Source organism: Palaemon carinicauda, chromosome 21, assembly GCF_036898095.1.
Source record: "Palaemon carinicauda isolate YSFRI2023 chromosome 21, ASM3689809v2, whole genome shotgun sequence".
Classification (NCBI taxonomy): Eukaryota; Metazoa; Arthropoda; class Malacostraca; order Decapoda; family Palaemonidae; genus Palaemon; species Palaemon carinicauda.
The window spans coordinates 3,747,776-3,773,657 of NC_090745.1; the positions used below are offsets into that span (position 1 = coordinate 3,747,776).

Genomic DNA, 25,882 nt, shown 5'->3' on the forward strand with positions numbered 1-25,882 from the left:
ATGTACCACTTCAGGACTCCGTGCTTTAGACAGTAGAATAGGCCTGCTCACGAGAGATGTTTCTGTGGATGTATCTTAATGGGTAGGTGATCCTGGCCGCCTTCCTTAGTGGGGCAGTTGCTACATGATCGAGTCAAGATTTTTTACTTTTGTCGCAATCTGGAGATTGTGGTAACCGAGTAAAAGTCTAATCTCTTATTCAAGCCAAGGTTGAAGTAATTTGTAATTGGCACACTGGTAGACATAGCAGGAACGAGAGTATTAGTCAATTACATCGGCAAGGCCTCCAAGGAGACAGCGCATCAGATTCTGCCCGAGACAGAAATACCAGCTTGGTACTGGTAGTCTTTTCTCAGCCACTTTTCTTTGCTGGTAAAGCTTGTTCCTCAGCTAATTGCCTCCACCAGAAATCTCTTTTGTGGCATTTGAAGAATGTCTGGTTAATCTACTGGGATCTCCCATGTCTTCCTGTGCCACTGGGACAGGAGGCTTGGGATGATCTTGCCTATTGGCAAGAACTAGAAAACCCTCGCAGGAAGTCAAACTCACCTCTTCACCCCCGGCCATGCAACTGCTTGTTCTCGGATGCAGCGAAAAACTGGAGGGGTGCACACCTGAATGACCTGGTCATCCGAGGGGTGTGGTCAGAAGCAGCACCATCTGCTCAGCAATGCCCTTCCTAATAGCCTTTCTATAGTTGCAAGCATTCCAAAAGCATTGAGGCGGCATTCAGCGACACTGTTGTGACAACAGTAATGTAGTGACTTATGTTTAGCAAAGGGGCACAGCCACTCTGTGACCAAATAAAATGGATGCACACTAGTTTGCTAGCCCAGTCCTGATCCATGTTCAAAGTCTCCTTCCAATACCCATTGCATCACATGTATAGTTATGCTACACCTTTCCGTTGTTCAACCCTGTTCCATCCGCTAATCAACTATGTGGAGATTCTGCCAGGACTCGGGTCGATCCTGGTGGCCTCATGCCAAAACGCATCGCATTCTGCTCTGTTGAGATTCCAAGAGAATTCTGTATCACCCTCTCTTTTCTAGGGAAAGTGAGCCATCCCTTGCAATTGATGTCGCAGAAGGGAGTCTAATCTAGTTGTGTCCTCGCTTGGCAGATGGTTGATTTTCTAGTCTTCTTTCAATTGCTGATGTTAAGGATACTGCTCAGCCTTGAGTGTCAAAGGAGTCGCCTATGCCGGTGAGGAGCTTCAGTCTGACTTGCACATCCCAGGACCTCAGGCCTGAAGGGGGACATATCCCTAGTTTTCAAGGCTCACAAGCATTCCCAATAGAGCCTTTGAGAAGGCCATCAGTCAATAATTATAATTCTCATGACTGTCTCTGCTGCCTTAGTATTGGCAAATAGTTTAAATGAATTACACAGTTTCTCTGCTTTTAGTCTCCCACATTAAGAGATGGAAGTCCCTTCCTTATTTTGGTACTATGTTGCATTGCCAAAATTCCAGGTTCAAGTCCTCCATCCCCTCTGCATATGTTATGGAGAGGAGATTCTTGTCTCTCCTGTGAGGGCTCTGCGATGGTATCTGAAGACTCGACTCCTCAGACCAGAGTATTGGCGACTCTTCCTTAGCCTTTACAAGAAATTGGTGTCTAGGAACACACATTTTTCCGACTTTGAGAGACGATCCGTAATACGCTGCTTCAACTGCCAAGAGGGTTGAGGTACCAGCTTAGGGCCCATCCTTGCCTTCAAGAGGAATATTGCAGTCTCACCAGTTATCGAAGGTTCGAGTATGTATAAACCAGACCATCTTCATGGCCTTTAATCCACAGGAGTACCCACAAGTTCCAGGATGCCTTTGCTCTTGGTCTAGTGGTAGCTGCTCAGGTCATTGTGTAGCAAGCCTAGAAAGTAGACCTCTACCCTGCCTAGTTACTGGGAGCTGTGACACTGGGTCACAGGACAAAACAGGCCAAGAACCACTCTGGTGTAGCCCACCCTTCCCCAAAAGTGGTGGTGGTGTTGTAAAGAGTAAAGAGCCCTTTCTTCATGACTACACCAGACCCTCCTGGACTTTTTCTTCTTAGAAGGAGCATCAGAATCAGAGTTGGACAACAGAGGAGGATGAGGAAGGAGAGTTAGAGGAGGTAGAAATTTCATGGTTCTTCCTCTTTCCAACCACCGCCTCTGAGTGTGCGAGCAGAGAAGTCTAGATCTAGGTGACCATCAATGAAGAAGCTTCCCAAAGGGAAAAACTCTGGTTGCTCCAAAAGGAACCACAACAGTATCACAGAGGACAAGGTACTACGCACTGTGGCTTGCAACACAGAGGAAGTAGGGATACAGGCCATGATGGAACCACAGGCATAGGCCAGGATGACACTAGGTACCAAGGCCACAGGCACTAACAATTTAAGTCCTGGAGCCAACTTACTGATAGCGGCACCAAATCCTGCTAGACCTTTCTCATTTGCAGGTACTGGCCTTGGTACCAATGAGCATGCCTAAACAGTCCTTTTGGGCTTGTGCATCACACACAGGAATCACCACTAAATGTCCTTAATCACTGACATTGAGTTAGCCTCAGCTACAATCTACCTTAAAGGTATGGAAGGCACACCTGCCAAACCTAAGGAGAGCCAAGCCTTCCTTTGGTCAAACTCGTCAGCAGTGGTCTGCACAGCCCAACGACCCAGATCCACGGTGTGTCTAACTTCCCAGGGACCAAGCTGGGACATATGAACCGGTTGCAGTATGTACCCTTAACCTGTCATCAGAAACAATAGCGAGCATTCACCATCTGAAAAATGTCATTCCACGATCAGGACCTCTTATAAGAAAAAATTAATTTCTCCAGGAGCGTGTTTAGGCTGTCAGCGAGACCTGCTTTAGACTCGGTTCTGGCCGTCATTGCTGCCTCATCCCATCGTCATCTTGTCTGTGCCGATCCAGCAATCTTCGCACCCATGATGGGCTGCCTATAAATAAAATCTGAGGTCCGCAAAGTTACGGGCCGATCTAAAATCCTCTGAAAAATAAAAAATCACAAATTTTAAGTAATTTGTATTTTTCCTAACAGTACTTACCTCGAACGACTTTCTTAGGAGTATCTGGGATCTCCTCCCAACCGACCAGTGTTTTGTGTAGTTCACCCTAGTCCTGTTTTCTATGAGGGGTAACCTCAGGTGGAGTGATACGCGCCTTGAGGCTAACCCCGGGTCAGAGAGCATGCTTGCTCAGGTCTCTTTCTCCAGTAAGTTCTCTGGTTGCCTTGCGATAACATCTCGACGCTCTCTCCTTACCCAGTGCGACCCTTGTGTCCCCGACCCCCTTTGTGTCTCACGCGGTCCCCACGTGGACCCATTGTGTTCATTCTATACCCTTTCCTACCCTTCTCCTCTGTGTTCGTCATGTAGGGGCAGCTTATGTTCTCCTACAGCCACGTGTCCGGAGTGCGAGTCTTGAAAAATAAAAAATATGCCTTATATTAGGTAACAACAATACATCCATACTCGTTGCAGCCGAAGTAAAAATTGTAGAGGTTCCGACAGGTTTTGTGTACACGTAGGAAAGAATTGGAATTTCAGTCGACAGTCTCGGTGTTAATGTTGACAAGTATTTCATGTTCAGGTTTTCATTACCTGATGGCACTAAAATGTCTGAAATAAGCTTTAGATAGACTTAACTATACTAATATGAAAGTCCTGTAACTTTTCTAACCAAGTAATAAAAATGGAGTTTTTATGATAAAACAAAGTTTTATGAATACTTACCTGGCAGTTATATATACATTTGAAGCTATGTATATATAACTGCCAGGTAAGTTCTTTTCATAAAAATGGAGTTTTTATGATAAAACAAAGTTTAATGAATACTTACCTGGCAGTTATAGATACATAGCTTCAAATGTATATATAACTGCCAAGTAAGTATTCATAAAATGAAAAATAAAACCAAATTGGTCATTTCCGGGTAACCTTAAAAATTACAGGGAAATAAATGTAAATTTATTAAGAATCTTTATTGACAGCCACTTAACAATACAGACCAGTTTCACTAAGGTTAGAATGAACCACCTGCTCCATAAAATCTTTCCATATATATATAAAAGTCCTCCAAGGCAATAAAAAAACCATGGAAGATTTAAGGACTTGGAAACAGCCGGTTACATATTTTTTTTAAATTTTCTTATAAATTATTTTACAAAACTATCCCTCTGGTTTTATTTAAAAGTTTAATCAACTTAACTTTTAAAAAAATTCATTTTTATCTTCCTTAGAATTCACAGCATACAACAAATCCCATGTTCGCAATCTACCGTTAAAACAATACTACGAAAAACAACAAGGGATCTTAAAAATAATCAAAAAAGGTTGTAATAGTAGACAGGACCAATGATCCATTGTGCATTGGGCGAGAGGGGGGAAACGAGATAGTCCCCCACTGTTAACTTGGAGTAAAATGTTAGCTGAATACATTAAGACCTTTAAAGTGGCTTACCTGAATTATTTATTACTTTTAAAAGTTTACTTTAAATAGCTTTGCAAAAATTCTCAGTTTACTTTAAATTGCTTTGCAAAGATCTTTACAGTTTACTTTAAATTACTTTGCAAAAATTCTCAGTTTACTTTAAATAGCTTTGCAAAGATCTTCACTGTTTACTTTAAATTACTTTGCAAAGATCTCCACTGTTTACTTTAAATAGCTTTGCAAAGATCTTCACATTTTACTTTAAATTGCTTTGCAAAGATCTTCACAGTTTACTTTAAGTACTTTGCAAAAATTCTCAGTTTACTTTAAATTGCTTTGCAAAAATTTTCAGTTTACTTAAAATAGCTTTGCAAAGATCTTCTCAGTTCACTTTAAATAGCTTTGCAAAGATCTTCACAGTTTACTTTAAATTACTTTGCAAAAATTCTGTTTACTTTAAATAGCTTTGCAAAGATCTTCACAGTTTACTTTAAATTACTTTGCAAAAATTCTCAGTTTACTCTAAATCTCTTTGCAAAGATCTTCACTGTTTACTTTAAATTACTTTGCAAAGATCTCCACTGTTTACTTTAAATAGCTTTGCAAAGATCTTCACAGTTTACTTTAAATAGCTTTACAAAGATCTTTACAGTTTACTTTAAATTACTTTGCAAAAATTCTCAGTTTACTCTAAATCGCTTTGCAAAGATCTTCACTGTTTACTTTAAATTACTTTGCAAAGATCTTCACTGTTTACTTTAAATAGCTTTGCAAAGATCTTCACATTTTACTTTAAATTGCTTTGCAGAGATCTTCACAGTTTACTTTAAGTACTTTGCAAAAATTCTCAGTTTACTTTAAATTGCTTTGCAAAAATTTTCAGTTTACTTAAAATAGCTTTGCAAAGATCTTCTCAGTTCACTTTAAATAGCTTTGCAAAGATCTTCACAGTTTACTTTAAATTACTTTGCAAAAATTCTGTTTACTTTAAATAGCTTTGCAAAGATCTTCACAGTTTACTTTAAATTACTTTGCAAAAATTGTTTACTTTAAATAGCTTTGCAAAGATCTTCACAGTTTACTTTAAATTACTTTGCAAAAATTCTCAGTTCACTTTAAATCGCTTTGCAAAGATCTTCACAATTTACTTTAAACAGCTTTGCAAAAATTCTCAAAGTTCTGTAGTACAAAATGAAAAATAAAAATTGTAACAATTCTAGTTAAATAAGAGTAAAACATTTTATTCTTGGAGATTTAAATTATTCTCTGCTTGTGTTAAAATGTACTTATAATCCATTTGAGCCACAGATGCACCAATATAAAAAACACACAAACCATAGAGAGACGATTGTTTTATCCAATTATTCAAATGAAAACATGTCGGAGTACAATCTAAGAACTACGATCTTTTTTTAAAATCTATGAATTGTATATAAAAGCATTGATATTTCATTACGATAAATTCCAAACGCTAACCGATAAATTTATGCATTAATAAAGCAAAAATATAAAACTTTTAAAGTGAAAATCAAATATATACTTTAAATGAACATTAAAAGGTAGTTAACAGAAAATGTAAAGGAAGTATTCAATAAAAAAAAGGCCTCACGTATATATACACTTTGAGATGCAATAATTTATCATCAAATATAAAACTTCAGAATGCTGTTGTCAGAACACACTACTAAATGTCTATGATAATTTCCTGGAAGTGGTGTTAATAATGTATCTTAGCACTTAAGCCATAAAATAACAAAAGTTCCGTTTACCATTGTTTCTTGTGCTCGTCCATACTGACACCGCCGGGTCCCAAGGAGATCAACATCAGCAGACCCCCTATTACAGAGAGTGTCTGAAATAGAAAGAGGAGACACTCAACTTCAAGAATTGGAAGCTAGGAAATCTATAGATTCAAGGCAATAGCATAATACAGTATGGTTACATGCTGTTGGAAAATTAAGTTTTATAAAAACAAAGAACTAAAGATAAAGAGGTTTCTAAATGCTTGGATTGAACACAGAATATTCAATGACGACACAATAAATTTGTACAAAATAATCACCCATACACAAATATGTTTTGAGAGCGATATTTCACATGTACGCCATCAATCCACAACACAAGACCTGAGATTGTAGTTGTTCTTTTCCCCTCTCCCTCTTTTTCCTTTGACTTTTCTATGAGTAAATATGAGGGGAAAATTATGAAGACTCCTTTGGTGATTATCTCTTGCAATCAGGCTTTAACCCTTTTACCCCCAATGGATGTACTGGTACGTTTCACAAAACTCGTCCCTTTACTCCCATGGACGTCCTTACATAAAACTATTTTTTACATTTTTTTTGCATATTTTTGATAACTTTATGAAAAACTTCAGGCATTTTCCAAAATAATGAGACCAAACTGATCTCTCTATGACAAAAATAAAGGCTGTTAGAGCAATTTAAAAAACATATATTGCAAAATGTGCTTAAAAAAAAAAAAACCGCCTAGGGGTTAAGGGTTGGAAAGTTCCAAATAGCTTGGGGGTAAAAAGGGTTAATAATATGCTTGTGATATAGAAAATGCACATTCCTTAATTAAGCCTCTGCGGATCTGATTACGCACCAACATGTAGCAATAAAGATTTATTTGGCTTTCTTCCTATAATTTTTCAAATTTGCTCCCATCTTTATTCCTTTGTCAGTCAAGAAACGTCAGCCACTCCTCACCATAACAAAAGTTTGCAAGTCACAAGACTGACAGCAATTTCATCATGGCTTGTATTACCAGAGCATTAATATCATTGCATATTTGCAAATTCTCTCATTTGTATCATTACACGTAGCTTCATCAAAGCATGTATTAAAATTTCCAACAATCATTATCCTGGCCTATGAATTTCATGACTGAAGGAAAAATAGGCGAGACCGAGAGACAAAGGAAAATCAAATGAAAGAATGCCAGACGAGAGACAAAGTATCCATGGAAAATTATGTTAACCCATAAACCAAAAGAGCATGTCACACAAGGTTTGATTCAGTGGCCTTTTCAATGCCGTCACTCTATACTGAAGATTTATTGCAGTCTCAAGCATCAGGATACATTACTTTGCCGTTTAATTTTCAATAGCTCCCTCAAATCTCTTCTTTACCGTGCTATCCAAGACCTTCACATTTGCCCTTCTGTAGTTTACACCTCTCATTTCTGAAGAAGGCCTTTGGATGAAGCCTCACTCAGAAAATAAATACCAGACTCAAAAAACTAAAATTCTTTATTAGAATAAATTTTTATACAGGAATCAAAATCAGCCCCCTCATGTCTCCTATCCCTCCAGCGCAGGCTTCATAAAATATCCATTTTCAGATTTTATAATGTAAAACTGAAAACTGGATGGAAACAGGCCAAGAAAATGGAGGACCACATCTCACAGTCAAGAAATTGGAAATACACTAGCCAAAAGATAATGCACAATACAAGAAACGTTATAGAGTACTGCACTTGTAATAAGTACTATTAATGTACAGTACTTGTAATAAGTACTACAGTATTACTATTATTACTAGCCAAGCTACAACCCTGCTTGGAAAAGCAGAATGCTACAAGCCCAAGGGCTCCAACAAGGAAAGTAGCAGTTAGGAAAGGGACAACCAAATAAGCAATACACAAATGAAAAATAATTCAAGATTTGTAACAATTTTAAAATAGATCAGCCATATACAAACTATAAAAATTAAACTATGTCAACCTGTTCAACATAAAAGAATTTACCCAAAGATTGTACTAGGTCCACAGATAAAACTGCTAGATTCCAGATTAAGAAGGTATTTCCACAATCTATTCACAGCTGGAATAATACTTCTAGAATACTAAGCAGTATTATGCCTCATGATGGAGAAAGGCACAACTATTGGAACTAACTGCACACCTAGTACAGTACCACGTACGGGATGGTACAGTCTGGGAAGATCTGAATGCAATGGATGATCCAAATTATGAAAATATTTATGCAACATGCATAAAGAACTAACTTATTGTGCTAGAGATTAACCCTTTTACCCCCAAAGGACGTACTGGTAAGTTTCACAAAATCCATCCCTTTACCCCCATGGACGTACCGGTACGTCCTTGCAAAAAACTGCTATTTATATTTTTTTTTTTGCATATTTTTGATAATTTCATGAGAAAATTCAGGCATTTTCCAAGAGAATGAGACCAACCTGACCTCTCTAGGACAAAAATTAAGGCTGTTAGAGCAATTTAAAAAAAATATACTGCAAAACGTGCTTGAAAAAAAATAACCCCTGGGGGTTAAGGGTTGGAAAGTTCCAAATAGCCTGGGGATAAAAGGGTTAATATTCAGTAGTAGACTACTTATCTAACAATTTAAGATAAGAGCCAGCAGCTAAAGAACTGACACGAAAACTTTTAACTCAAAAGAAAAACGAGAACTAATACATATTCTAAGGATACAGTGATCACAAAATAAGGAGACATAGTTAACCCTTTAACCCCCAAGCAATTTGGAACTTTCCAACCCTTAACCCTTTTTCAAGCCCATTTTGCAATATTTTCAAATTGCGCTAACAGCCTTAATTTTCATCAGAGAGAGAGGTCAGGTTGGTCTCATTATTTTGGAAAATGCCTGAGGTTTTTCATAAGTTATTAAAAACATGCAAAAAATGTAAATATTTTTTTGCAAGGACGCACCGGTACGTCCATGGGGGTAAAGGGATGAGTTTTGTGAAACGTACCAGTACGTCCATTGGGGGTAAAGGGATGAGTTTTGTGAAACGTACCAGTACGTCCATTGGGGGTAAAAGGGTTAATGCAAATATCCGGATGTTGTGGAGCCCTGTCATTAACCTACAGTACTTGATCCTTAATTACAAGCTTCAGATTACATTACGTGACTTGTCACATTATACTTTTGGGATCAGACCAACTTTAATGTAATCATGAATATTAGGAGTTGATGTGAGAAGCAACAGCACAGTTATATGGTGGGAAAAGACAAAGGAAAAGTTAAAGAAAGGGGATTTCTGATGGAGACTGAACAACTATACTGCAAAGGTCTTTCAGCAACAGCCAGTCTTCTGTAAGCAGTACTGTATGTTCCAATGGGGACTGTTGATTGTGAACCAGGTTGTGTGAGAACCATATTCACTTCTGAGTTCAAGCTTAATTAAGCTAGTTATGATACTTAGAGGAAATCCATAAAATAATTAAAATTCCTCTTAGAATCAAGTTGCTGTAGTAGACCAATTTCTCAATGTACCCTTATAAAAATAATTAAGACAAACACATAGGCTACAGTATAAATAAAATTTTCCAAGTGATTCTATACAAAACTATATACCATTAAAAATTTTTTTCTTCTAAAGTAAAATCGGAACATTAAACCCAAAAAGATTTTCAATTATTGTATAAAAATACATAAAATCTTGTCATTCGGTCCTGTGGATATTTCAATAAAAAACAAAAAGTTGCACACAACGGTAATATAATCATCAATTATTTTTCCAAGTCATCTCTAAAGCTAAATTATGATTAAAGTATGGCAAACTGGATTAAGGAATTAAGAAATTTCAAAAGGTGGAATTGGACAAATCCCTAGAAACATTCTAGTAACAATATTGGCAATAAAAAGGATAGAAAACAAACGTGACAACACATACGATTACCATTGAATACATTTCAATGAAGGAAGACAAGACTAACCTGGAAAAAGTCGTATTTGAGGAAATCTCTCATAGGTTTGTACGCTGGGATGGACCACCAAGCATTGACGTAGATATTGAACACGTTCAGCCATAACACCAATAAAAATGCGCTCAACTTGGTCTTGTAACCTACAGCTACTAGGGCCATCAACAACCCACCTATTACTATCTGGAAGATCTGAAAAGGGAAAATTCATTTTGTACAATTTTTGTAGAATAGTAATAATTACTGTACATTACAGTGGAATAAAATATGAAATAACTGGAAATGTTTATGAATGACTTTTAGATTTGATAAAGACAGGTTTTATACAAAAATAAATGTTGAAAAGCATTTGATAAAAATAGTACCCATGTTGTTGGAAAAGTTATCTGATAAAAATAGTACATTATGTAGCCTTTGCTATTGCAGTCAATCCTACTGATGCAATATTTTTGTTTTACTACAATATACAATATCCAGTAATCAACAAATTAAAATAGAAAAATTAATATTTGCCTTATGACATTGTCGTCCGATTATTAGGAAAGAAATTTATGCAAAATATGGAGTGCAGAAAATTCAGTACAACCTTGCAGGCACAACTCTTGCACAAAAATATGGTACTTGAGGCTAGTCAGTCACATTGGTATGATGGTCATTCAATAGTGTAATGTACTACATGGATGGGGGAGAAAAATTTCAAGTCCTAAAACTACAAATTTCAAAATTATTAAGTATTTGTCCTAGATATACAAGCCCGAGTCATTTATTGATTATGTTCTGGCGCACCTTTTGTTACGACCAGATTGAAGAATTATTGTTGGTCTGGCAACATTGTATGGTTGTGTCATAAACTCACCTAAACTTTAATGAGATGATGCAAGCACATTCACTGCCACTCTGTCTATTGGTTGGGACTTGCAAGGTGGTAGAGTAGGTTTGTATAGCAAGGAAAAATAAATTCTTAAAATTTGTAGTTTGTTCTTACACGCATACAAACCCTTGTCACTTATTGGGGAATCTTCCCTAGGTGGGAAGAAGTCCAAAGGCAACAAAATAGGACCTCTGCATGACCTTTGACCCAAAAAAGGTCATGACTCACTATGATATGAGGCAAGGGACATGCCGATAAAGCCTTGTGTGACACAAAGGTAAATGACAGTCACTGCCTGACAAAATATGAAATTCCTGCAGGAACATTCCAAATATATATATATATATATATATATATATATATATATATATATATTAAATTTCATAACTGTAACCCAAAGAGGTGTGGTTACCTACACGAGTGTCCATTATTGATACTACCTGATACTATGAGAATGAGAGTCGGGAGAGGAAGATCCCATTCATTCAACTCTCACCCTTTAGAAATAACTGATGATGCGACACGATGCTAACTGTCCTGCAAGAGCCTAAATTTTATGCCAACTGTTGGGTGGCCACAACAGGACCTAGGGAGTATCCAGGGACCTATGGAATCAATCTTTCAAATAGTGGGCAGTAAAGGTAGTCTGTCTTTTCCAGACACTTGATTCAAGTACCTGTGTATAAAGTGGTTTTTGTGGAACACTAGGGTTGCAGCAACTCCACGGATATCATGTGCCTTGGGCAGGGCCGTGGTAGACGCCTCTCCCAAAGAATTATAAGAGATTGTGTTGATGGTTACTCTCTTTCTTTCGTCAGGTACTGACAAACAAGTTGGAGATAGGACAGCAAGGCATAATCCTCTTTAATATAGACGGACTGCTCTTGCAAAACATAATGGCAGTGTCCAAGTCACCAGTTATCTCCTTGATTGATGAATTGGAAGTCAAAATGGTTGTCACTAATAGCAGCACTCTCTACCCCTTGGAGTGGAGACACAAGACAAGACAGACCTCAAAGTAACTCCTTTATCACACTCACAGTTGGGGTCTTAGTTTTCCAAGGTGGACAAGACTATTCAAAACTTAAAACTGAAAATTCCCATGAGGACAAGAGGTCAATTCATTTCAGTTTAAACACATGGCTGAGAATTTTCTCCTTCTGTAGGAAAACTAAAAAGGCTGCTATCAGTGGAATAGTGGCCTTGAGTGGAGCTATGTACAGTTAGAATCAAATGAACGCCGACACTCAGGAAAAATCTTTCGTCAGATGTCTCTAGTGTTCCCATGACAAAACAGACAAGGAGTTGCTCTTCTTACTACTTCTAGGAAATAGGCGGACAATTCTCAAACCTTAGCGAATCAGACATTAAAGGACTACCTTTGTTAGCAAACGCATACAAATGTTACAAATTGAGTTGCCATATTTCAATTTTGTATAATCATTTAACGTCTCAACTATTCACTACAAATACAAAACATACACACACACACACACACACACACACATATATATATATATATATATATATATATATATATATATATATATATATATATATATATATATATATATATATATATATACACACACCGTTATTTTTCTATTGCTACTTTTTCGTAGGAGGGATAATAGTAGACACTTTCCAAGGAAAGGGAGGCGGTTTCTCTTTCACCTCCCTTCCTCGGCCAGTCCGACACTGAGGAAATATGAAAGTCATTTCTGTTTTAGGGTCGTGGAGAGACAGGCTGTATCAAGAATCTACACTCAACCTAAGATATTGTATCATTGCCTGAATGTTATTTGGTAACCGTTAATGTTCTAGCAAATTTGGCTATTCTAATTCATCATTAGTAGATCTGTAAAAGATAGCAGCATTATAATAAAGTAGCTGCTGTTGATGGAAGGTTGATGATAACAAAATTTAAGTCTTAACTTTGCATAATAGATAATCAATGATGGATATAATAGATATAATTCATAGCGAGGTAAATGAAGACGCTATCACATTCTGGCAAAAGGCTTCAAAAATTAGTTTTATTGACAAATCGTATTAAAAAAAACTATTTAGTCTCCGAACGACAATTTTCTGAAATTTTGTCATGAAACTATGATATACCTATTTTCCAAAAATGAATTCTCCTCTAATTTCTTGAAAAAAATACATGAATAGATGGCATAAGCACGAAATGATTCCCCTTTCTAATACCCTGATTGTAGGTTATCAATGATTGTATAATTGCTAGTAGCTTTATCTTGAGAAATTAAACAGCTTTGAGATCAAACTAACTTCTTATCAATTTCAAGCACAAAGGTCTTATAATCTTGATTCAAATAGGCTTAGCTTTGTATGATAAAGTCCTTATTTACAGTGATCAAGTGCCGGAATTAGCACAGCTATGTGGTGCTAGATATGGGTCTTTTGACCGGGTGAATTACGCCAGGTAGATGGGCGCTTAACGAGCGAAAAATGCATTACTATCCGTGAAGCTCTAGTTTGGATTGTTCGAGCAATAGCTATCCATACCAGCTTCTCAGCTTATCAGGGTAGTAGTTAAACCACAATTTCTACAGCTGGTGCCGTAAGCGGGGGAAGGGAAAAATCAAATACTAAAATATCTTGCAAATAAATGTTTGATTGTCCTTTTAAATACTAAATCATACAGCTGAGGAGCGATACTTATGGATTCCTAAATATTTTCTCTCATTCTTTAGATTTCATTTCCTGAGCTTCTTCTTCTATCCCCTGGTTCATTATTTAACATTTGTGTTCCTTTCCATCAGTATTTATTCATTTATTTATCAAAGATTATCTTTAAAATGAATGTCCTTTTGCCACGGTGCTCGTCTTAGAGCGTCAACTTTGGCTGTTGGCTTCTCACTGTGCCTTCATAAAAGAAATTTCTACTAAGCAGCAACATGAAACACCTTCACTTGACCATTCCGACTTGGAACTATTTGATATTTGTGTGAAGGCAAGAGAAGATATTCGTTAGCTGGATTCCGGAATAAGGCATTTGGAGATCTGAATTTCATTTTCCTCTATCTTAGTTTTTACAATCTCCATTGTGAAGCATGCCTCCATGAATAAGTGGTGCCACTCAGATTTTTTATACAATATATATCCCATTCCTTTATCATTATTCCAGTTAACGAAAATATCTTAGTTAATTTTGAAGCAACCGGTTAGATTTTCCCACAGTGCATTTAAGGTTTATAGAGGAGTACAAAATATAATGATCAAGCTATATGCAGCCAGACAAATGTTGGCATACTGAACCTTAAGGAACCAAATCCTCCAAACGCCCAAAAGCAAAAGACGACTCAGTTATTATAGCTATTTTTCCCCAAAATCACCCATTATTTGGATAAGCATTTGAATCTAACAAAATAATCCCGTTATTTATACCCTGTAATAACTATCTCCAGTTTTTCCATTTGGTCACGATAATTATCAAGTGAATAAAGCACTTGTGATAAAGATTGAATTAGCACTGTGGTAAAGATTTTACTGTATATGTTTAAAATTTTAGTTCAAATGGCAATGCTAACCATTTTAGGCCAAGATAACAGACGGTGAGACGACAAAGCTCAAGGAATGGGAATGTAAAAAAACTGATGAATAAAGGGAAAGTGGCTTTGGGTCTAAAGACTGAATCTGAATAACTTGAGAAATATTTTACAAGAAAGTATCCTCACGTATTACGAAATGTTACAATCTATGAATATCTATAAACTGGAAGTAGTTTATAGTAGTCAATCTAGCATCTGAAAAATAACGATAAGCTTTTGGGAGCATAATACAATCATTTCTATTGGAAACATTGTATAATAATGACAAACAATATTTTGATATGCATAAATGTCTATAAAGGAGTTTATCTGCTGGTAGATTACTTCATTAACTCGAGTAAGATCAAACCATTTGATCTCTCTCTCTCTCTCTCTCTGAACGTCCTTTAGGTTGGTATAAGTCATGTATGGTGTTTTTTTTTTTTTTTTTTTTTTTAATATTTTACAACGTAGAACCATAATTGAATCTACTTTTTTCTTTCATTGGTAACTTGAACAGACTAATGTCAAAATAAGCTAATGTAGCTGTTAACGGAAGGAATTATTTAGCTATAACACTCCAAGATTTTCTATATGATTTTGTGGGTTCATGACATATATATATATATATATATATATATATATATATATATATATATATATATATATATATATGTATGTATATATATACACACAAACACACACATATATATATATATATATGTATATGTATGTATGTATGTATATGTGTGTGTATATATATATATATATATATATATATATATATATATATATATATATATATATATATATATATATATATATACACACACACAGTATATATGTGTTAGTGTATTTGTATATTCAGTATTTGTAGTGAATATTTGAGACGTCAAATGATAACTGAGTATGATATATGGCTACTCGATTTGTAACATTTCAATGCTTTCGCTAACAAAGACAGCCCTTTACTCTTAGATTCGCTAAGGTTGGAGGAGGCTCCGCCCATTTTGTAGCTGTAGTAAGAAGAGAAACTCGTGTGTTTTGTCATGGGAACACTAGAGACATCTGACGAAAGATTTTCCCTGAATGTCGGCGTTCTTTTGATTCTAACTGTACCTTCCATGACACCAGCCATAGAAAAGGGACCACATTGCCTGAACATGATGAGTTATCCTGAAAGCTGCTTTGCAGACTGTCTCATAAAGCCCATCTTTCAAAAGGTGGTGTTGGATAGCCTCCAGTCGGAAAGATGCAGGTAACGAACTGCTTTGAGTAACTTTTTCATGTGAGGTTGTCGAAGACTGTTTGGCCAGCCTGGAAGCTCTCTTGGAGCTTCTATGAGCAAATCTAAAATATCTGGATACCACTCCCCTTAAGGTCACTTGGGAAATACTAGCGTTACTCTTAAATTTTGAGATGTCCTGATTTTGTTCAATACCCAATGGATTGGGCAGAATGTAGACGTCCATCCCATCCCAGCGGTGTTGAAAGGCGTCCTCACTTACTGTCACTGGGTCTCTGAACGCACAATAGCAGCAGCGCATTCAGTTGGTACGAAATTGGCAGGACGCGTAGAGTACTCAGGGTGGGTGTAAATATGCAGACGCATCTCAAGAGGCTTTGTGGAGAGCAGATACAGGGATAGTTTATTATTATTATTACTTGCTAAGCTACAACCATAGTTGGAAAAGCAGGATGCTATAAGCTCAGGGGCTCCAACAGGGAAAATAGTCCAGTGAGGAAAGAAAACAGGGAAAAATAAAATATTAAAAACAGTAACATTAAAATAAATATCTCCTATAAAAACTTTAACAAAACAATAGGAAGAGAAATAAGGTAAAATAGTGTGCATGAGTGTACCCTCAAGCAAGAGAACTCCCAAGACAGTGGAAGACCATGGTACAGAGGCTATGGCACTACACAAGACTAGAGAACAATGGTTTGATTTTAGAGTGTCCTTCCCCTAGAAGAGCTGCTTACCATAGCTAAATAGTCCCTTCTACCCTTACCAAGAGGAATATGGCCACTGAACAATTACAGTGCAGTAGTTAACCGCTTGGTTGAAGAAGAATTGTTTGGCAATCTCAGAGTTGTCAGGTGTATGAGGGTAGAAGAGAATATGTAAAGAATAGGCCAGACTATTCAGTGTGTGTGTAGGCAAAGGGAAAATAACTGTAACCAGAGAGAAGGATCCAATGTAGTACTGTCTAGCCAGTCATAAGACTCCATAACTCACTAGCAGTAGTATCTCAACAGGTGGCTGGTGTCCTGGCCAACCTACAACCTATGGGTGCACTGACAAGTCAGTGCTAGCTTCCAAATGATGAAGTAAATAACGCTGCTCTCAAAGGATTTCCTGGGGGAAAAATACTCCACTACTAGGGAACACGGACCTAAGAGGACCCGAGGGGTGACAAGAAGGTCTTGACAATGTAGGCTTTGAAGGGAAATACATTCCCAAAAACGGCAATGTTTGCGTACAAGGAGAATTGAGGTGCGCAGCTGAAAAATGACAAGGTGTATGCTGGAGAAAAGTCTCTTTGATCTGCTATGTCGGAGATAAAGAGTTGCTCACTACTAGGGGATGGGGGGGATGGCAAATGAGCAGAATTTGTAAAGTTAGACAATAACTGACGTACATCAGCTGGAATATTATTCACATCTAGGATGAAAACAGATGCTAAAGGATCATGCTCATTGCGGAGGAGGGGAGGAGAAACTACAACAAACTTATTAACAAATACTTGGTAGTTATCTTTCATTCTCGAATCTCGAGGATACTCCTGTAACGAAGGATCAGACAACGGAAGTTCAGGGCTCGAGAGAGAAGGCTCGAGCTTCTTATTCTCCATCGAAGCTAAAGCAATCCAAGGAGAATGATCGCGTTTAGCCTTCACCTTCGTCCCCATAGAACACCTATGTCCTCTGCCCAAAGGGTAAAGGAGAAGAGAATGAATGAGGATGGGGCTCATAAAGGTACTAAATGGGTGCTCTTCAATGGCAGGGCAAGTACACACGAACACTTGCTTCTCATTCATACTGATAGAGGATTAAATGCACTGAAGAGGTGACCAGCAACACATGACTGTTAGCAGAGGCGACCAGAGGCCGAGTGATATCTCGGCCACAGCTTTTAGAGGGTAGGTGACGCAACCATCAACCATACCAGGTTGCCAGATCCTCGATAATTCGTCAGCTGGTCGTTACAGGCTGCACCTGATTGGTAACGTCTCAGCCTGGTGCTTGCCAGTCGGGGGTTCAAGTCTCGCTCAGACTCGTTAGTGCCATTAGTGTGTGCAACCTTACCATCCTTGTGAGCTAAGGTTGGGAGGTTTGGGGGAGCCTATAGGTCTATTTGCAGAGTCATCAGCAGCCACTGTCTGGCCCTCCTTGGTCCTAGCTTGGGTGGAGAGGAGGCTTGGGCGCCAATCATATAATATATGGCGAGTCTCAAGGGCATTGTCCTGCTTGCTAGGGCAATGTCACTGTCCCTTGCCTCTGCCATTCATGAGCGACCTTTAAACCTTTAAATGACAAATGTTTGTATCTGCACAGGAACAGCTAAAGAATTAAAACAAACAAACAAACAAACTCATCTAAGACCCTTACCTGCATTAAAGAAAATTCAAATCTGACAAGTGTGAGGAACATGAACACGAGGAGAATTCTTCCGCCTAACATCAAATAGGTCTTGGGTTTATTCTCTCCCAAAGATGGCACCCCTGCAAATATGGACCGAGCTTCCTTTTTGCTTTCGGCTAAGACCAGTGCCAACCCTCCGGTTAATGCTAGATTTCGGAACAGGAACTGCATGTCCCAAAGTATCTGGTAGGCAATGGTCTGAAAAAAAATAAAAATCTATAGTAAATATCTAACCAAATTGGAAAACTAATACAGTTGGTAATCCAAATCAAGTACACACCAACTAATTTATTAACTTTTGTTTTACTCAAGCAATACTTTATTCATGACAAAGTAATACAATTAGTTACTGTATCTTTTAAAGTAATACAATTAGTTACTGTATCTTTTAAAGTAATATAATTAGTTACTGTATCTTTTACTTTAAACTCCTGATCAGTCAAAAGACCATGTACGTTCAAAAAGAAACAAGGGGATAAATATTAAAAAATGGCATGTATTGTATAAACTAAATGTCCTAATCTTGAATACATCTTGTGAATAGATAGTACAAAAAAAAAACTTATCTCTTGTATCAACTGAAAATACTGTAATCATTGGACTGTACTGAAAAAAGAAACTAGTAAACTAAGACAACGCATAAAATGACCAACAGTTATTGTCTAAAATCTATTTTTTTGTGATTAAAACTGCTAATGTTTTTGTTAAATGGTTAAAACACTGACTTTAAAAGAAACAAATACTGTACAACCCTACAGTTAAGTGAATACAAAGCATTAAATATCTGGTTAAAATAAAACAAACAGAACACATACACAACCCAAACTAAATACTTTTAAAGACATGGAGTAAAAACACCAATACAGCAATACCTTCTACAGGTTTCAAATTTTTTTTATTTTGAGGCTGCTTCCTTTGAGCTAAATACATGTACTGTAGTACTGTACCTTCATAGATAACAATGCCACTGTGAAACAGGTATGTTGTACAATAATACCTCGGTTTACGAGTGACTGAATACGAGCATATCATTTTAAAGAGGGAAATTTCTACCACATATGCACATTCATTTGTTCAAGTACGGTACCAACACTCAATACACGCAAGGTTAAATGTATTTGTGGACAAATGGAATGTGTCAAGTGAATCTCCTTATATTTTTCATGGGGAAAATTGTTCTAGTTAGGGTTGCAAGCTCTTGCTCCTGGAACGATTAAACTCTTACAAAGAGGTACTACTGTACACATAAAACTCTGCAAATGCTTTAACACTTCATCAAAAACTTATTAAGACATAAAATATCTTTCAATACTTGAACATAAAGACATCTTCGATACAATAACTGTCTTGAAAATTGTTTACAATATTTAAATAAGTATTTCCCTTAAGGATTTTTAGGACAAAACAGTACAGTACTGTTACCTGAAGTACCACGATGAAAAGTAGTATTCCACATGCCACTTCTACTTTTTTCCTAAATAATACCATAAAAACTCCACCTAATTGTCCGATGAGGTTGATTAAGACAAAAAGTGTGGCCAGGAAGTAGCCGCAACCCCACGATATATCCATGTATTCTCGCTGTTCGTGCCATTGCCACCACATACGCAGGCCGTCTTCGAGGAAGGTGCTCACCAAACAAAGCCGTGCTATGTGAGGTAAGTAATTTTTACTATACCTTAAAAACTGAAAAGTAAAAGTAAAGAAACAATTAGTGGTTTGACCAATCAACGTTTCTTGAGTGAAAACTATGCACCAAGCCTTCATTTTATAAGCAGTATCTACAATATCCAGAACAGATTGACTCATATTTGAAAACATATGAAAACAACGGAATCTACAATACAAATCATGGCACAATAAATTAAGTCTTCTGGGAGCGTTTTAAACGTTATAAATGTGTTCTGAGAAAAGATCTGGCAGTAATTTTAGTCTTCTGGTATACGCCTACTTCATGATATTTAGCAGGAAATTACATGTCTAGATAATGATAATAAAAAAGAATAATGAAGAATTCAGTAACACTGGTGTGTTATAGAGATCTTTGTTCACTAGGAGGAAAACCATTAGTAGCTTAGTTTTTCATGCCCAGTATAAATAGAATAGCCTCACCAAAGGCTAAGATATTTTCTTGCAATTTTTAAACACATGTTAGACTCACGTGAATTTGACAAGAATATAATTTTTCTATTGGGCGATATTTTTGACTTACAAATAAGCAAAAACAGCTGTATGGTGAACAGTGTGCACGTTTTACCATTAAATTTTTAAAGTAGATGAAAAGACGGTGGCTCAGTTCGTGCATCAATAACCAATGAAAAGGGTCAAATAACCACGACCAACAGCGATGACGAATACTCAATTTAAAATAAAAGCTTTTGAATAATAGGGACCCTAGTTTTGATAATTTGAAAATTTAAGTCCTTGGCAAAATGGGACAGCTCTTCTTCAAAAGTCCCCAAATTCTGATGTCCATTTGTATTGGAAATTAATGTTCTATCTGAGGGCATATTTTCCCTAAAAATTCAGTGCAAAAACTATTTTTAAAATAATTTATGACACTGATAATGGCATAAAACAGGATTTACGTTTAATTTTCTAAGTTACAAAGGACCACAATGTACAAAACTTCAAAGGTTCCAAGAATCTGTGAGCAAGTCGAGTTGTTTTCAAGTTGAATTTTGTTCCATCTTGGCCTATGAGAGTCCTGACCCGAATTCCAAGCTTATGATTTCCAGCTACAAAGGTCAACAAATTGTCTCATTTCATATGAAATAGAAATCAGGTTATTACTAAAGGGATTTTGACGAAGGAAAAATCTATTGCTGGGCGAGGAACCTGTGTCGCTCAGTGAAATGCTCCTCTGGCACCATTTCTAAGGCATAGATATTGCTGAATTTACCAGAGAAAACGAGATGCATGGAATGCCAGGAATAAACCTAGCTTGCTTACTCTTTGAGTGTCGGTATAGAATACTGTACTGGGGCGTGATAGAACCACGACCATAGGTCCCTCACCAATTAGACCTCTCCTTCATCAACATCCCCTGGAACAACGAGGTGCCGTCCTACACCCGTCTGCTGCCTCCTACTACGACTATCCCTCTCCACCCCTACATCTCCCCACCCCCTATCCTTATTCCTCAACAGCACCTGCATTGATCAGACGAGTTTTATTTTGCTCGGTGTTGTTTTGTGTTTTTGAAGATCATTTTGCTTACTGTATTAAAATATGTATATTTTTATTATAATATTTATCTATTCTGTATTGTGCTACAGAGTAGTAAAGAAATTAAGGGATATGCCCTAGACTAAGAGGAGCTGTTCTGGTATGAGATCTCAGAAATTATTATTTTACTTTGGTATGCAATCAATATTGATAAAAAAGAAAAAAAACAAGACGAAAATCTAATGGTTCTTGCTTCGCCATGCGCTTGCTTAGCTTGCAAAAAAATAAAAACATCAAGCTCCATATGTACCAGCAAGCAGTAATGTTGAGCAGCACATACTAACATCAATGATTGATTATTATTTCTTAGATAATTATTCCCGGTATATATTTATTTTAGAAAATCTAATGGTTCTTGCTTTGCCGTGAAGTGAAGCGAGATCGCTATTATCGGGTGGGATTGCATACCAAAGCATAGGAACGACTTAGAGATCGCATACCAAAGCATAGGAACGACTTAAGAGATCGCATACCAACAGCACCGACTGAACTACCCAACCTAAGCTAATTTAAATCGCTAATTTAAATGTCCTTAGGGGCATCATGACCCCTTTCAACCTGAACCCCCTAACTCTAAGCTCAAAATGAAATACTATGAAAAGTGTAATAAAACTATTAGAAGTGAACAAATCTGTAGTCCTTGGACACCAAATTCTCCAATTTCTTGAGTAAGCAAATTATTTAAGTAGAGTAGCTAATCAATTTTTAAAGCAGTGTGCTTCCAGTGAAAGTTGCATAAAATGTAATTATTTAGCAAGAATAGGGTCGTCTCAATAAGGTACAAAACGTTTGTATATTGGCGGACAGGGTTACCTTTCACCCCCAAAGAAAAGGGTTTAAAATTCATTTTACTACATCAAATAATGACGTAAGTTAAAATACCAATACCAAACCTTACCTACGTTGGCATTTTCTTACTGAGATGGGATAATGACCATGTCATCTCCCCTAAGACTGTTTGGCAGGTCCCACACCTTCTACAAATGGTAAAATTATAGATATGGACGGAACATGATCTTTAATAGTTTTTTCCTGTAGTGGAAAATGTGCTATCCCTGAACTTGACCTTTTATTACAACAGAAAATAAACCGAAAACCCTTTAGCCCGTCTAAGAACAGGAATATATTTTTTTTTTTTTTTTTTTTTTTAGAAATCTGATGGTTTATGTTCTGCCGTGCTAGTGCAAAAAGAAAAACATTGAGCTCCAATGTACTGGCAGGCGATAAATGCCGAGTTGCACACGCCAACCCAATTGATTATTATTCCTTACATAAGTTAGGGTGTACGTATGATAGCGGCCACCTGGGAGACTTTGTATATCAAGAGGCCAGTTCCTCCCTTTTAGGATTAAAAATTAACATCAACTAACCTAAATTTCCCCCACCACTAACCTACAAGCTGCGTCCTTACCTACTTAACGAGGGTGGAGGGGGCTAATGCCCAACTGCGACCTCCCTTTCCATTGCCATATTCTAAGTTAGCCGTAATCGTACATACACCCCGCCACCTGTAGGTACGATGACGGCTGACTAAGAATACGGTAGTGTTAGGGGGTCACAGGTGGGCGTTAGGTAATTAGGTTAGGACAGGGCTTGTAGTCTAAGTTAGAGGGGAAAGTTTAGGTTAGTTGTCCATTTTCTATGCATGCGGGAGGAACTGCCCGGTGATATACATTAAATTTTTCTTTGCAGTGAAAATAACTGTCATTTCTATCAGAAACACTTGTTTTAACATAAGAACTTTTTCTGCACGATAATAAAACTTAAAACAACAATATTTGAGGTATTAAAATATATTGGGTTCACCAAGGAGTCTAGTATTTTGAAGAAAAGTTTTACTTACACTTAAAAAACTAATGTAAATGACTTAAAACCTGTTTTGCTAAACATTCACTTGACCCTTGACCCACAGGTGTCAAGGTACTCTTCTCCAAAAGGATTACCTTGGAGAATTTGAGGGTTCCTGGACACAATAAGATTACAAACAAACTATGAAATACTCCTCAAATAGTTTATAAAATAATTAAAATAATCGTAAAGAGAAAGGACATAAAAATAATGGTTAGGGGACATTCTAAAGGCGAATTAATCATTCACAATTGTTTCCTCACAGTATAATTATCTCAATTGTACAATTAGCTAAAATAATACTAATAAATAATCAATGACAAATAATAATCATATTTAGAATAACAATCAACAATCGAGGATTATAGAGATCGAGGTCAACCTGTTTTTGGAAGTCGAACCAAAGACATCTGTCAAAAACACCAGCCGGTATATAGCGATTAATCCCTGACGTTCTTACCTTTTCGCCATTTCATGACTGCAATTTCTCGACCAATATATTCATCGACACACTCACCTGGTCAGCGAAGTCTTCCGCCCGGCTAAGGAGTTCAGTTTGAGACGACATATTTCACGGGATTTGTTGTTGGTGTGTTTACGATCCTCAAGGGACGATGGTGTTGTACTTCACAGTCGTTGAGCAACTATGATGTCTCATCTTTCACACGGTTGATATTTATTGTCTAAAATATTTCTTTGGTAATGGAGTGTTATAAAATATAATAAATTAAATTAAAGTATAATCTTCTGTTACGCATTATTTCGAATTGTTAAAATTAAAATTTTACACATTTCAGACTCTTCCAACTCAGCTGACATCTTAACTAAGTCAAGATATTCAGAATTCTTTTGCATTGTCTTGTAGAGTAGCTAAGTAATTGTTTTTAATTAATGATATGTAACTAAAATAGAAATAATATTGTCTGATCGATAGTAAGAATTTAGTCTTGAAAGTAAAATGACATCTCTACTGAGCACTTTCGTCTGCCACGTTAACTTACCCTCGAGCGCTATTATGGCGGGTGATTCAAAGTGTCATCTTCATATATCATACGTCAAATACGTTCTTTTAACGTTGTAATTGTATAAAGAATTATACAGAAACATCTGCTATAGGTTATCATTATATTAATAATGACTATAGCTTCGTTGTTTGTTTAATAATATTGTTCCACATAAAGTGACACATGACTATCACCTTGACTGATATTTTTAACGTAACCAGTCTCATGTTTTCAAGAAATATCACGAAGTACTATATTTTTCTCAAGCACCAGTATAAACAAAATATTATATCTATCTTTATCAAGAAACTACTAGTCCAGTTTAAATGAAATAAAATATTATTGTAAAATATTTCTCTTTAAATTTGGACCAACACTCATCTTCAAAATTAATGGAGAATCATCACTAAGTGGAAAGACAATAAATTTATATTCATGACGCAAGCACACGAGAGAGAGAGAGAGAGAGAGAGAGAGAGAGAGAGAGAGAGAGAGAGAGAGAGAGAGAGAGAGAGAGAGAGAGAGAGAGTAGCCTTATCGTACACCGATTATAACAGCAGATATAAATAACAACAATAATAATGAGAATAATCTCATGCTCTTAAAATACTTGTATATGCTATATCATATCAAAATGAGTTATAGTTCAGAAGAAGATATATATAAAGTAAGGAATTTATAGTTCAATGCACTTCTAACTAACGCTTAACTGCGGTGTGGTTTACTAATGAGCAAACAACCAATTATAATATGTCAAACTGCCATTTCTTGTAACTCATATGTTGTTCGTTATGATTCAAAATTTGTGTAAGGAATGAAATTCACGAGGCTTATTATTATTATTATTATTATTATTATTATTATTATTATTATCATTTGCTAAGCTACAATCCTAGTTGGAAAAGCAGGATGTTATAAGCCCAGGGCCTCCAACAGAGAAAATAGCCTAGTGAGGAAATAGGAAACAAGGAAAAATAAAATATTCTAAGAACAGTAACAACATTAAAAAAATGTTTCATATATAAACCATGAAATATTTAACAAAACAAGAGGAAGAGAAATAATATAGAATAGCGTGTCCGATTGTACCCTCAAAGCAAGAGAACTCTAACTCTAGAAGTTGAATCAGCGGAACTTCAGTTCAATTTATAAATATATATATATATATATATATATATATATATATATATATATATATATATATATATATATATATATATATATATATATATATATATATATATATGGGTGGTCTATTTTAACCTTCTTACTCATTTTATTATAGTCTATACCTATATTCAGTTTATTACAGATAGTTTATTTTCTATTTCCCGATTTCTTTTCCTCACGGGGCTACTTTCCCTGCTGGAGTCCTTGGGCTTGTAGCATCCCGCTTTTCTAACCAGTGATGTAGCTTTGTTCAAGAGGCAAAATTATATTCTATTGTTACGATACTGAACCTTTTATTATTCATCAGACGCCAAAGTTACATTAGCGAACCTTGGTCGTGGATTAGTGTACTAACTAGCTAGTAGGTTGGCCAGGGCTCCAGCCACCCCTTGAGATACTACCGCTAGAGAATTATGGGGGCCTTTGACTGGCCAGAC

General features: G+C 36.5%; 2 protein-coding genes across 2 annotated transcripts in view; both read right to left on the bottom strand.

The window, feature by feature from the left end:
* The window catches only part of LOC137615159 (transient receptor potential channel pyrexia-like), a 495,727-nt gene that overhangs the window by 439,550 nt on the left and 30,295 nt on the right, over positions 1-25,882 (bottom strand).
* Surf4 (Surfeit locus protein 4) lies at positions 3,977-23,946 on the bottom strand. The gene is made up of 5 exons (XM_068344789.1): positions 23,789-23,946; positions 19,618-19,881; positions 18,163-18,393; positions 10,141-10,320; positions 3,977-6,292 (listed from the first exon to the last, which is right to left on the bottom strand). The coding sequence occupies exons 1-5, from the start codon at positions 23,837-23,839 to the stop codon at positions 6,206-6,208; spliced, it is 813 nt and encodes a 270-aa protein (XP_068200890.1). The 5' UTR covers positions 23,840-23,946; the 3' UTR covers positions 3,977-6,205.

Coding starts and splice junctions, on each gene's coding strand:
- Surf4 (XM_068344789.1), bottom strand. CDS start 23,839: ATGTCGTCTCAAACTGAACTCCTTAGCCGGGCGGAAGACTTCGCTGAC. Junction 18,394..19,617: donor TTTTCATCGTGGTACTTCAG/GTAACAGTACTG, acceptor ATTTTTTTTCAG/ACCATTGCCTACCAGATACT. Junction 6,293..10,140: donor TCAAATACGACTTTTTCCAG/GTTAGTCTTGTC, acceptor TTTCTATTTCAG/ACACTCTCTGTAATAGGGGG.